The sequence below is a fragment of the Nyctereutes procyonoides genome, unplaced genomic scaffold (assembly GCF_905146905.1).
Source record: "Nyctereutes procyonoides isolate TBG_1078 unplaced genomic scaffold, NYPRO_anot_genome, whole genome shotgun sequence".
Taxonomy (NCBI): domain Eukaryota; kingdom Metazoa; phylum Chordata; class Mammalia; order Carnivora; family Canidae; genus Nyctereutes; species Nyctereutes procyonoides.
The window spans coordinates 14,568,549-14,582,112 of record NW_026575133.1 but is presented as its reverse complement, the minus strand read 5'-3'; the positions used below and the strand labels follow the sequence as shown (position 1 = coordinate 14,582,112).

At 43.5% G+C, this 13,564-nt stretch overlaps 1 protein-coding gene across 2 annotated transcripts in view; it reads right to left on the bottom strand.

Moving 5' to 3' along the window:
- Positions 1-13,564, bottom strand: part of RBM20 (RNA binding motif protein 20) — a 181,258-nt gene that overhangs the window by 25,845 nt on the left and 141,849 nt on the right. For both annotated transcript variants that reach the window (XM_055300525.1, XM_055300526.1), the window contains exons 6-7: positions 4,036-4,179; positions 1,091-1,222 (exon numbers count right to left, since the gene is read on the bottom strand). In XM_055300525.1, the coding sequence (XP_055156500.1) occupies positions 1,091-1,222; positions 4,036-4,179 (276 nt within the window). The remainder of the gene's footprint in view (positions 1-1,090; positions 1,223-4,035; positions 4,180-13,564) is intronic.

Genomic DNA, 13,564 nt, shown 5'->3' with positions numbered 1-13,564 from the left:
ATCTGTATGCACATTAAAGTTTGAGAAGTTCTGTTAGACTATTATCTGCTGCTTACCAGCTGGGTGACTAAATGCAAATTACCTGATTTCTCACGTGGACAATGGAGATCAGACTCATACAATATAGAGATGCAGACATACGCAAAACCAAAACAGGCCTAGGTTTTAATCATGGCTTTCCCAATACCTACAACCTTGTGCAAATCACTGAACTTCTATGAGCCTCCATTTCCTTATCTGTAAAACCGAGATCATGAACACCTGTCTGACAGTACTGATGTCAGGATTACAGTAGATAACGTATGCCCAGGGTGTGATCCTGGAGACCCTGGATGGGGTCCCATGTCGGGCTCCCTGCATGGAGCCTGATTGTCCCTCTGCCTGTGTCTCTGCCTCTCTGTGTCTCTATGAATAAATAAATAAAAATCTTTAAAAAAAAACTATACAATACATAACTAGTCATCTTTCTGAATGTATGTTATATTTCACAATAAAAGAAGGGAGGAAAAGAAAGAAAAAATAAGAGAGAAATGTAGAACAAGCACAAAACAGAAACAAAAGCCGTTTGGAATGGTCTGAATTCATCCCTGACAGTCATTCTGACAGTGGCCAATGCAGTCATGTGCTGTTTAGAAGGGGTTTCAGACGTGATTATAGAGGACAGAGGAGTGAATAAGAGACCAAGATGGGATGGTAGTGAGAGAGGAAGAAAAAGTTACTGAAGATTTGTCTGGGTAGAGAAGGAGGTTATATTCAGGGGTTTATGCTTGGAGCTCCCACCTCTGAAATGCAACCCTATGTCCCTTCTTTCTTCATCCCTCAAAAGAGTTCCCTTGTAAAATCCTCCTTGGGTCCAGGGTAACTAGTTATCCTGTCTCCAGCATCCCTTTGCATTTTGTATTTACCTCAATAAGCATTTTTCTTGATATGTTATAATGGTTGGCCTCCCCATGTGATATCGCCCAAGGCAGTGGGTAATTTTTAGATTTTTTTCTGTCCTCTCCTTCTTGCCAGCACGTAGGTCTGTGCCCCACAAAGAGACACTCAGCTGATGCTTGTTGAATAACTGAACAATGAGAGAATGCTTTACCTTCAGCTGTAATTCCTTGTATCTCTTGGACATCCGAATGAGCAACTTTTCACCATTGATCACAGCAGACTTTTCTTGGTAATACTGGACCATGGCCTGGGCAGCTTCTGTGTAAGCCATCTCTAAAAAGGCCTAGGGAAAAATGGAAGGACGGAAGCTGAAGTTGACTTGGTCTTTTTTTTTTTTTTTTTTTTAGGTGGGGAGGGGCAGAGGAGTGGGATAGAGAGAATCCCGAGCAGGCTCCACGTGGGGCAGATCATGACCTGAGCTGAAATCAAGAGTCAGGTGCTTAATCAGTTGAGCCACCCAGGTACTCCTGACTTGAATGATCTTAAACAAAATTCAGCCATAGGGGGCACCTGCGTGGTTCTGTGGTTGAGGATCTGCCTTTGGCTCAGGTCATGATCCTGGGGTCCTGGGATTGAGTCCTGCATCGGGCTCCCCATAGGGAGCCACTTCTCCCTCTGCCTCTCTCTGTGGCTCTCAATAGATAAATAAAAATCTTAAAAAAAAATTCAGTACTAGGTATAATTCCATGTCTATGAAGTTCAAGAATAGACAAAATGAATCAATGCTGATAAAAATTAGAGCTGAGGTTCCCTTTGGGGTGGAGGTGGAATTCTGACTGGGAGAGACATGAGGAAATGTGTGAGGTTCTGGAAATGTTCTCTCTCCTGACCTTTTTGATAATTACATGGGTGTACACATGTAGAAAATTAATGGAGTTGTACACTTAACACTAGTACACTTTGGAGTATTTTATACCTCAATAAAAAGAAAAAAGATCAGTACAAGAAGCTGTCTTTGATCCCATCTGTTCAAAGAGACCTATTTATTAACTTCACCCAAAGAGCTCATTATATAAGATGGCCCCTCTCCTGATTCCCCTGGGTACCAGTGATTCTTAAATTATGTATATCCACCCTGGGCTACGTCATGCCACAGAAGCCCCCCTGGGATGGGAAGTTCCATTAACCCACAGGCCCTGAGGAGAGGTAGGGGAGAGAGTGAGTCTTTTCTACAAGTGACCTTGGCCTGATTCCTGCAAAATGTGCTATTTTGTCATGATGAGGGCAGGAGACAGAGACACAGCCAAGGGTATTTGAGCTCTCACTTTCTTTGCAAAGAAAGAAAAATACTAAAAACTCAGGGTCTGAAAGAAGGTCATAGCTTCTTGCTTTGACCTTAGCTTTTTGAGTTAGTGAGAGAAGAAAACCCTCAACTATAGCTCGATAGCATTTTTCCTCTTTAATTGTTCTAATAAAACAGAAAAAGAATGGGCTTTTGCATTCAGTTTCTTTCTTTTTCTTTTTCTTTTTTTTTTTATTCAGTCAGTTTTTAAATAGACTGTTTTGACTGACCTGCTAGTTTATCCCAATAGTGGCTTTGGTAGATTCATCGCTGTTAACCATTTCTTAGATTTGTTTGCTTTGTACAAGACAGCACACTGATCTGGTCCCTCAGTGTTGAAAAGGAAAGGTGATATGTGACAAAAGAGCCCTCACTGTGAGCCGCTACACTCCCAGTTTCTTGAACCAAGTCGGCTAACCAAGCTCATCCTCCCTCCTTCCCACACATCTGTTTTTGAATTTCAGAGATGCTTTTCCTTGCTGTCACCATCTATGGCAGATGTGTGGGAGATGAAGAAGTCAAGATTCTTTACGGTTTTATTTCAGATCCTGCCACCCAGCTTTCTAAGTGCCTTTTTCTTGATGCACACATTTTAGCACCTCCAGCTCTCAACTGTCAAATGGGAATAATACTAAATCAGTGAATCTCATTGCATTAATGTTGCAAGCTGAATCATGTGCATTTACCCAAAACAGAATTCTGAGCAGTTGGAACAAAGGGACTGAGTAGTCTAAGCCCAAGTGGATGGAGGAAGACTGTTGATCATCTGATGTGGCTCAGAGTCTCTAAAGTTCATATGTTAATTAAGAAAAGAACTTCCTGGGGCACCTAGGTGGCTTAGTCAGTTGAGTGCCCAACTCCTGATTTTGGTTTGGGTCATGATCTCGGAGTGATGGGATCAAGCCCCGCATCAGGCTGGGTAGAGTCTGTTTAAGATTCTCTCTCTCCCCCTCCCCTTCTCTTCTGCACCTCCCCCTGCTCGCTCACTAAATAAATAAATAAATAAATAAATAAAACCTTTAAAAAGAAAAAAGAAAAGAACTTCTTCTATGTCTGCTCCTTTGGTCCATAAAGTAAATATATTTATTAACAATAAAACAAAATATTCTCATTCCCAGCCATTTTTCTTTTCTTTTTTTCTTTCTTTTCTTTTCTTTTCTTTTCTTTTCTTTTCTTTTCTTTCTTTAACCCGGCCAGTTTATATTTTCTAATATAAACTCCTCTTTTGACTTTAGAAGCGAAGACAGCCATATTAACCCGCAAGTTCTGACTTAACCCCCATGGGTTAAGGGTTCTTTGTCCTTTAGACTTACCAGGCACCATCCATTCCCACCCATTCTTCTGCTACAAGACCCAAGGGCCTCAGATATTAACACCAAAGATCTGTGAAAACAACTGTTCACAGTCAGTTGCTGGCTCGCTCTAAATCCAGGCCCTCAGATTTGAACAAGCTTAGATGGTAAGACTGTAGCCTTAGCTCAGGGAGTTCATAACAGTGAAAAGACTCAAGCCCATGGATTTCTATTTTGGGGGCCAGTTAGCTTTTCTATGTTAATGAATACCTCATTCCAAAATATCTCTTTGCTTCCAGGCAACTCACAAAAATCTGTACCCATCACAAGGAGGTTAAGGTGAGACAAGGGTAAACAAAACACCACCACCACCAAAAGCCTCTGTGCTGTTCCAACAAGAGGCCAGCTGTGCATTACTTCTTTAAGATCAGCTTCTTTAAAAAAAAAAAAATATTATATAATTGCCCTCCACCAATGTGTGGTCTCTCTGGTGCCTACTGGTGTGAAAGTGCCCAGACCTACCTGATTAGTAGACTTCATGAGGATGTAATTAGTGACCTTTCCAAAGGGCAGCCCCAGGTTAATGACGTCATTCTCCGTGCAGCTTCCTTCGGGGAGGTTACAGATGTGTACCACTCGGCCAGCACCCGGTCTCCGCTGTGCAAACTAACGGGAACAAAGAGCAGGGGCTGGTCTTCAAAATACACATCCCTCTGGCCTTTGGTTCCAGATGTTCCTAGGGGCTATCTTCCCCCCAATAATGACTACAAAAGGATAACTTCTGAAATTAATGCTGAAAACGAATCCATTCATTCACGGATGCACATAAAATACCAATTTTATACCACCCTCTTCCAGCAAAGATTTGCAACATTTTAATGAGTAATCACATTATCCAGGACTGTCAGAATATGAACATGTGGGCTAATCCATGTGTCACCGGTGGGAGGTTGTACAGTTACCATTTCTTGAGAATACACTTTAGCAGTATTTAATAAAACATAAAGCACAGGGAGCCCAGATCTTGCCATCCCACTTTTGGAAATCTATCCCACAGAAATAAATGCACCAATATATCAACACTTATGTACAAGGACACTGCAGTTATTTATAAGGTGGCAAAAAATTCTGGGAACACCTTCGATGTCCAAGAACAGGGAAATGTTTGGGTAAACGATGGTTCAAGCATTCAGTGGGAGACTACAGAGCATTAAAAAGCAAAGGTAAATGAACTGATAAGGAATAATTTTGAAGATAGTTAAGTAATTAAGTAAAAAAAAAAAAAAAAAAAAAACCAAGCTGCCAGACAGTGCATGTAGAACAATGCCATTTTTGTAAGACAGAACAAAAAAATCAAAATATATAAGAAAGAGATAAAGCAAGTGTTGTAAAGTCTTGATAATTGTTGGAATTGGGGGATGAATATACAAGGTTTAAATTATACTAGTCTGTACTGTTCTGTACTGGTTTGAAATGTTTCACAATGAAAAATTTTTCACAATGAAAAAAGCACAAGGAATTCATGCTGCACAGAGAAAGGCAGGCAGGGGAGGATACCTATCAACTTGTCAACATTAGTTATCTTCAAAGACCAGAACTGGAAGGGAATAAGGGGAAAGATGTGTTTAATGTGTATTTTTTTGTTTTATAGACCTCCTATTGTTTGATTACAGGAGAAAGAGCATGGCAAGGATGTGTGGGAACCTTATATATAGACATACATGGAAACAACCTGTGGTTTAGGGCAGTGGCTTTCACAACTTTGTGAGCCTTTTATCAAACACAAGCTTGGTCACCAGCCCAATATATTCCACAAATAAGAGGAGCTGCTCTAGACAAACCCTGGGGTCTAGCTCCCTGTCGTCACCACTAGCCAGCAGTCCCAAAGGCCCTTAGAGGGCCTTTGGAATTTGGAAGCCAAGACCCAGGCCTAATCAAAGCTCCGGGAGGGAAGAAGTGCGTCTGTTTGGTCTGTGCAAACCTTAATCAGCCCAGAGTCTCTGGGAGGTTCAAGAATTAGTAACCAGAAGCCAATCCAGCGTGGAAGAGAAGGATGCAATTTTCCAAACCTGAAACACGTTCTAATAGCATAGTGCACATTTGCATAATCACCATGATTATGATAAAAGATAAAGTGAACTTCAACATCTAATTACATTTGATGTGGGTCGCATCCCTAGCAAGGGCTAATACTTGGGTAATTCTATCACAAAAAGCCCTCATTTGTCTCATCTGGGCTGAGGACAATTAGAGTCAATGAGAATTTCCTTTTATGGCTCAGCCCTGAATCGGAGAAACCCCAGTATCCCTTGCAGACCTCCCCTCGGCCATGTCCAGAGGTCAAGTGCTTTTCCAGAAGGAACGGGATTTAGCATACGGCCCAGGCAGCTCCCAGAGCATCTCCATGGAGACATGGAGTGCAACTGGAACTCTCCACAAGTTATGAGACTTTGAGTTTGCGCCTGCCTCACAAGGAGTGAACCCTTCTCCAGGGATGACAGGAGGAGGACCAGTAAGATGCAGGATCTTTGCCTCTCAGTAGAGTCCACACAAAGACCACAGACCCAGTCGAGCTCTGAGGCAGGTCAAAATGGCAGGTCCTCAGAGTTTATTATCAACAGGCAGGCTGAGCCGGGTGCTCTGCCCGGCTTCCTGCAAGCAAGCACGTTTCTGCCCATGTGACTTTGCTGTGGTTGGCCTGGGCTAACTTGAGCTTGGACGACAGGGCAGACACACAGAACCACAGGGCCATTCTGGGTTGCACCCTGCTCCTTGTCTGTCCAGTTGCCTAGTGAGCAGCATGAAGACGATCACCTCTGTCCCTGTCTCCTCCAGGCTGAAAGAGCCACTCAAGAGGCTGGTACCTGAGCTGCTGGGCAGTGGAACCTGGCACCCTCTCAGCTGCCAGTCCTCAAAGAGCAAGAGGAATTCATGCTGCAGACATTGTTAGGTCCTAAAAGGAATAGGTCTCAATTAAGGCTTACACTCAAATTTTAAAAATACATTTCATGAGCACTTTCTTCTCCTGGGATTTTTAATCAGAAATAAAAGTTGAGGGGGGGCGCCTGGGTGGCTCGGTCAGCTAAGTATCTGTCTTCGCTCAGGTCATGATCCTGGGGTCCTGAGATGGAGCCCCATATTGGGCTCCCTGTTCAGTGAGGAGCCTGCTTCTCCCTCTTACTCTGCCTGCCACGTGTTCTCTCTCTTTTTCTCTCTATCAAATCAATCAGTAAATAAAATCTTTTAAAAAAAATAAATAAAAGTTGAATTGTATTGATTCCCTTAATATCACAATCATGAGACATTTCATATCCTCCCAGTTAATTATACTAATTTGGAGCTTCTCCACTGGTGATGTGCACAAGGGTCTGGATTTACTGACTCAGGATGGAGGCCAAGGACCTCCAGTGACCACCAGCAGCTTCTTCATTTCAACCAGTTTACTTCCACTTATCATTTTATGAAGTGACCATGAAATAAAAATCTTGAGGATTAAAAATTCTTGAAACATCTCTGTGTTAATGATTTGTTTGCATAGTGTCTGGCTTCAGAGCAAGTGAGAAACCCTATCTGGTTAGAAAAAACAACATTTTTTTTATGTCTTGTGTTCTTCTGCAACTATTTGATTTAGGATACTTTGGTCTATGTTCTTTTCTACCACTGATCTAAAAATATCTTTTTGTAAAAACTCAAGTTCAAAATCATATTTGATTCATAATAGGTGTCCAGTTATATGTATATGTATTCTAATCTATTCTTGAGACTATTTACATAAATGTGGCTATTATTTGCCTTATGCTCTATGGCAGATCTGAACAGTGAGGCAGAAAAGGAGGGAGGAAGGAAAGAGGAAAGGGGAGAGGAAGAGACAATGAGGTTTTCAGGCAGACAGGTGGAGTAAAATTTGTCCACTGGGGGCAGAGATGACTGGGGTGCCTTTGAGGGTTCAGCATGATGACTCCCAGCCTGGGTTCTCCAATACGTCCTTGAGGGCCTTTGAAGGTAATAATATTTCAAGGGAGGGTCATGATTTTTTATATTTAAAAAACCTAGGTTGAGTCTCTAGTCTATCCATATGGTAACCCTGATTAGATTTTAAGCTGATGAGAAAGTCTGATTGGTATGTCAACCAGTGTCTTTGATTAATGAAAATGAGTAACTACTTAATTACTCATTAATATAAGTACTTTCTTTGGCAGATACAGTACTTTTCCGAACATGGAATGCAGGGTAGTGGCTGCTTGAGGTACGTAGGAGTCAATGATGAAGAGGATGGGCTGTAAGAAGTGTGGGGCTTCCTGATGGACCGGAAGACAGAGGACCTGGATCTGAGTCCCAGCTTGGCCACTGGCTGGATGCATGACAGGGACAAACTAATTTTCCTCTCCAAGCCTCAGTTTCCAAATCTCTGGAACATGGGAGATAGCCTATGCATCAAGAGTCCTTTCCAGATGTGACATATCTGTGCTTGTGTGGCTCTAAGTTCTACAATTCCACTCCTCCCAGAAGACTTGCCCAACTAAACCCTAGGATCTGGGCAATAACCTTCCCCACTCGTGTTGGCATAAACAGGAAGACAGGACACCTGTGTCTTCCCCAATACCCGTCCCCGTGAATGTCACGTTTTTGTCTTCCCTCTCTATGTGATCAGCTAGACACATGAACATGAAGCATGTTTATCTTGCAGACACGCCTGTGTTAGGGGTGGTCTCATCTTTCAGGGCTAAAGATAAGCTCCAAACAGTGAGTACCTTGCTGAAGAGCCCTGCCACTCCCTGAATGATTCTGTTGCCTGCAGCATCTAGAAGAGTTGAGATGATATACTGAGATGAACTAAAGATGTAGGCAGGTCTCCAGGCATCAATGCCAGGGCAGTGAGAGCATCAGACAGACCTGGATCTGTGTCTACTCCCCAGTGACCAACCCTGGGGCAATTTCTGAATTTCTCCAAGCCTGAGTTTGCTTATCTATAAAACAGGGAAAATAAAAATTGATTCCATGGTACTCTTTAGAAGACAAAAATGCCACAAAGTATGTAAACTGCCTTGATGCAATCCCTGGCAACCAGCAGTCTCCTTAAAATATATGTCTCTTTCTTTCTCCCAACAGTTAAAGGATATGCTATGATGGTCCCAGACTGAGGGGAAAAAAATGCAACTGTACGGTGATTATGTAAGAGAAAGTCTTGACATGAGAGACTCCTAACTCTGGGAAACGAACAAGCGGTAGTGGAAAGGGAAGTGGGTGGGGGGTTGGGGTGACTGGGTGATGGGCACTGAAGAGGGGCACTTGACGGGATGAGCACTGGGTGATATGCTATATGTTGGCAAATTGAACTCCAATAAAAAAAATTTTTTTAAAGAGAAAGTCTGTGTTCTTAAGAAATTCATACTGAGATGGTTAGGGGTGAAAAGGTACAATGTCTCCAGTGGTTCAGAAAAAAACATGCATAAATGGTTAGACGGATGGATAAGACAAACAGATTAAGATGGATTAAACATAAGGACAATAAGAGAGAGAGAGAGACGGAGAGAGTGAATGACAAACAGGCCAAAATATTAAGAAGTAGTAAATCTGAGCAAAAGATATACCTCTAGAGCAACTCTTCTGTAAATCTGAACTATATTAAAAATAAAAGTTATAAAATATACGCTTTAAAAGAAAGATGTGTATTATATGTTTATGTGCTCTCGGGCAGAAGAGTAGATGAGTTTAGAGAGAATCATTGAAGACTTTGCCAACTTGGATTTTTGATGTGAAGTGTTAATGGACTCTGTTGACATCCCACCTGCTGCTCTGCCTGGAAGGCACACATGTGACAGGTGCATTTGAAACTTTCAGCCCAAAGTCAAATCTCCAAGAAAGCTAAGGTGTCAGGGGTTGTAACCAAAGTCCTAACTACTAACCTAAAGGGACAGGCATCCTTTCTCAGCCTGGGAGATACTTCAGTAGGCCTTCAGGCCAGTTCAGACCTGGAATGCCCCCATGTGCAATCAGAGGTCTTGGCTGTACATTTTCACCTGCTGGATCACTTATTTAAAACCAGATTCTGAGCAGCCCCGGTGGCATAGCGGTTTGGCGCTGCCTGCAGCCCGGGGTGTGATCCTGGAGACTGGGATCAAGTCCCATTTCGGGCTCCCTGCATGGAGCCTTCTTCTCCCTCTGCCTGAGTCTCTGCCTCTCTCTCTCTCTCTCTCTCTCTCTCTCTCTCTCTCTGTGTGTGTGTGTGTCTCTATGAATAAATAAATAAAATCTTAAAAAAAAAAACAAACAGATTCTGCCTCTATTGTTCATGTGGCTGGGTTCCAGACCTCTCAACTCACTCAATCTCTTATACATGGATGGAAATGTGAAAGCAGCAAACAGATTGTGTAGGAACATTCTGAGACCTTTTAGTGCCCTCTGATGCAGGTGGGAACAGGCTTCATAGAGGAGTTCAAAGAAGAGGCTCAGTTCAAATAACTCACAAAGCTGCAATAAAAATGTGGCTTAGGGCATTGGGCCTGCTGAGTGAGAGCAGTCTCTCAAAGTCCTTCCTAAGGCGACAAAGTGTAGATTGGATCTTCAATAAACAATTTCTGTGTTCCAGCCTGATCTTCTTCAGGTGGACCTAATCTCGCCTGGCATAGTCTCTCGTTTTGTGCTAAACACACCTCAGGACACACACATGGCAGATATTTATTTCTCGTGGTGTGGATTTTGAACATATTATGCAGATAGCAAATGGGCATAAGTTGCATAGCTACGGATCTTGGCTTAACCTGGAGGGTAGACACAGATATCTTTATTGACACTTTCGTGTATTTTATAAAGCATGCTAGCTTTGACCTAAAGTACATCTGCTTTTATTGGTGTCAGACTTGCCTACAGGTCTTGGGTGGTTCATCTGCCAAGTAACTTCAATATCCCTGTAAACTTTAGAGCTACAGAATACACTGTGACACCTAGGAGAAGCTAAGGGACTCGAACTGTGGGCAATAAACTGGTTGACTTGTGATTACAACCCTGATCTCACTGAAAAACTGATCAATTGCAGACTTGATAAATCAAGGTAGATGCATCCAACAGAGGGTATTACAGCATAAAATAGGGTTTTATGTCTAGATATGGAAATATGTCTAGATACCAATGAAAAGATATTTTGGAAACTTTTTTTTTATATTTTGGAAACTTAAATAAAAAGAACCAAGTGGCACACTATGACATGGCATTACCTGATTTTTGCAAAAACATATGCTTTTTCTAATTAAACATGCATACATAGACTAGCTAGAGATAAATAGTATAAGACATTTGTGGTCAGTTTTATCTGTAGAGCTGGATTTTCTATTTTTTATATTTCTGTTACTGTTTGGATTTTTTATACCATGTTTGTACTACTTTTGCAACAAGAAAAAATACTTAAGATTTGTAAACAGAAAAGAAAAAAAGCTCAGAAAACAAAAGCCACTCGGGTATCCTGTTTCCCCCAGCTCTTTGCTCACTTTGAAAAGAAACAAGGTGACCCCCCCCCACCCAGGGTACAAGAGCAATAACAGAGCTGGAAGGGTGGGGGAGGGGTAGGCAGTAACCACATCAGTTACTGTTCTTCATGCTCTCTGGAAGTCCGGAGACCAGAGTGTTCTAAGCCATGGACCAGAGAGGCCACAGTGAGAGAGAAGTTCCAGAACTGCCAGCCATCTGAGGAACAACTTAAACCTCTGGCCTTCCACAGACATTTATGCTTCTCTGTGTCTCAGTTTCCTTATTTATACAAATTTTCTGGTGTGCAGGGTCCCAGTGAGAAAGAAATAATGAAAAAGATGTCTGTCTTCCCAGGCCAGAGGAGCCCATCTGCAGCATCAGCACTAAATAACTCTAAGGTGGCTGTGAAAATGGCAATGCCGTTTTATGGGGAGAGTCAGCAAGCAAAGTGCATCTTGGGCAAGCACAAGAAAACTATTTACAGCCTGAGAAGGCCCTAGTGGCCCCTTCCAGAAACCTGATTACTCTGTTTATGACAACTCAGGCAGCCAAGGATAAAGTGCCTCTGCTCTGTCAAATGGCAAAAGCTTAAATGAAAGTGAACACCCCTCTCCTGGGACCCTGGGGTGGGAGGGTCAGGCACAAACCACCCTCACCACCCCCACCACCAGCGAACACAGCACAGAACTGTCAGTTCAGTGTCCCAGCTCTGTCAACAATAAGCATGGAAATGAAAGGCTGGGTCGGGCTCCCACGAAGTAACAGAAGTATACATTCAGCCAAGCCTGGGCTTGGTGGAGGTGGTAGATGGGTTGCTCTGTCCTTTAAGATTTTGTAGCAGTGCAGAGACCCTCTGAGAGCCCATTCCCAGAGCCATGAGTCATTCTGTTTTCCTGCCTAAAAACAGGGAATGTTAGAGACAGCAATTGCTCTTTGCTCCACTAACAATAATGATATTATAATGGTGGAGTCCTGGCTGGTTCTGGTTTTACTCAACCAAATGTGTCTCTGAAAAGATGTATAAGTGGGATGGGCCTGAAAAAGCGCTGGCACAGGACCAGAAAACATTTCTGGAGGAAAAACGCATCAAAGCTTTTATGAGTTCTCTATGAGAACAGGGAGGGGGATAATGGATAAGTTTCCCTGTCTTCATGAAATATTTCTTTTCTGTTTGAATTTTCACAGAGAGCATCAATTATGTAAGCAGGAAAAACAACAGAAATGTATGTGCAAAAGGAGCACTGGACACTCCTCGAGCCTCACAAAGTGTCTTTTGGTAACAGAGTTATCACCCCTTGATAAAACTGCTTATCTTTGGAGGTGTTTGTAGGCAGAAAAGACAATCCATAATTTCTCTGAGGGACACACCCGCTACTTAAAGGAACCTTGCAAAGTATCCTTCTGTAGTAGATTAATCAGCTCTTCATTTTTCGGCTTCTCTTCAAATGTCAGTGTTTGCATATTTCCAGTTTTCCAAAAGATAGACACACTTGCATTCGATGGACCAGAATCTGGCAGAAGAATGTGACCATCCAGACACTGATGATACAGAGACTGGTTGGGGCAGGCTTTGTCCTTGCCTCCTAGACATCCTTGGGAAGATCCTTGAGACCAGTCCGGTGATGCCTCTCCCCATCCACTGGATCTGTAGGAAAATGCCTCCGAACATTTCAGCTTATCTTAGGGGACACTGTCACAGTGCAGAAGAATGCAGGTGCCAGGTCTCACTGGCCTCCTCACCTTGCTCCTCGGCTGATGGCTAGCTGAGGCCCAAGAAGTCCCCAAGGCAGCTTCAGATCCTGCTGAGCAGTGTGTGCCGTGGAAGTGCACGAGGGTGGGGAGGGGAAGGAGAGAATCATAGCAAGCAAGAGAAGGCAGAGACCTCAGAGAGGGGCAGCAGGGCTCCCTTGTGGTTACAAGGGAGGATTCTAGAGCCTGGCCAAATCCCAACACTTCCACTTATCCACTAGTGACTTTCAGCAAAGCGTTTAGTCTATGCCTCAGTTTCCTCACCTCAGAGGGTTGTATGGAGGATTAAATGAGATAATACATATGAAAATGCTATGAGCCGGGAAGCCTGGGTGGTTCAGTGGTTGAACGTCTGCCTTTGGCTCAGGTGGTGACCCCGGGGTCCCGGGATCGAGTCCCACGTCGGGCTCCCTGCGTGGAGCCTGCTTCTCCCTCTGCCTGTGTCTCTGCCCCTCTCTCTCTCTCTGCATCTCTCATGAATAAATACCTAAAACCTTTTTTTAAAAAAAAAGCTAGGAACCTATTAAGCACGATGGAAGTGTTGGCTGCGTCAGCATCGTCAGCCTTGGACACGGATTATCGTTGATCGTTATCACCAAGGATCATCATCAACAGGAGCCGTCAGATCGCCTGTGCCTACCGCACGCCCCTAAGGGCGCAGACAAGGACCCAAGAATTACCAGACAGATGTGTGTGAGACGGAGGGCGCCGCGGGGCAGACCTGCCGAGGGCTCGGCTCCCCCTCCCGCCGCGCATCCAGGGGCCTTGATGCTCCGCCACCGCCTCGGAGCTTCCTGCGCGTGCGTAGTTGAGCATCAGGCCCGTGTCCCGCGCTGCT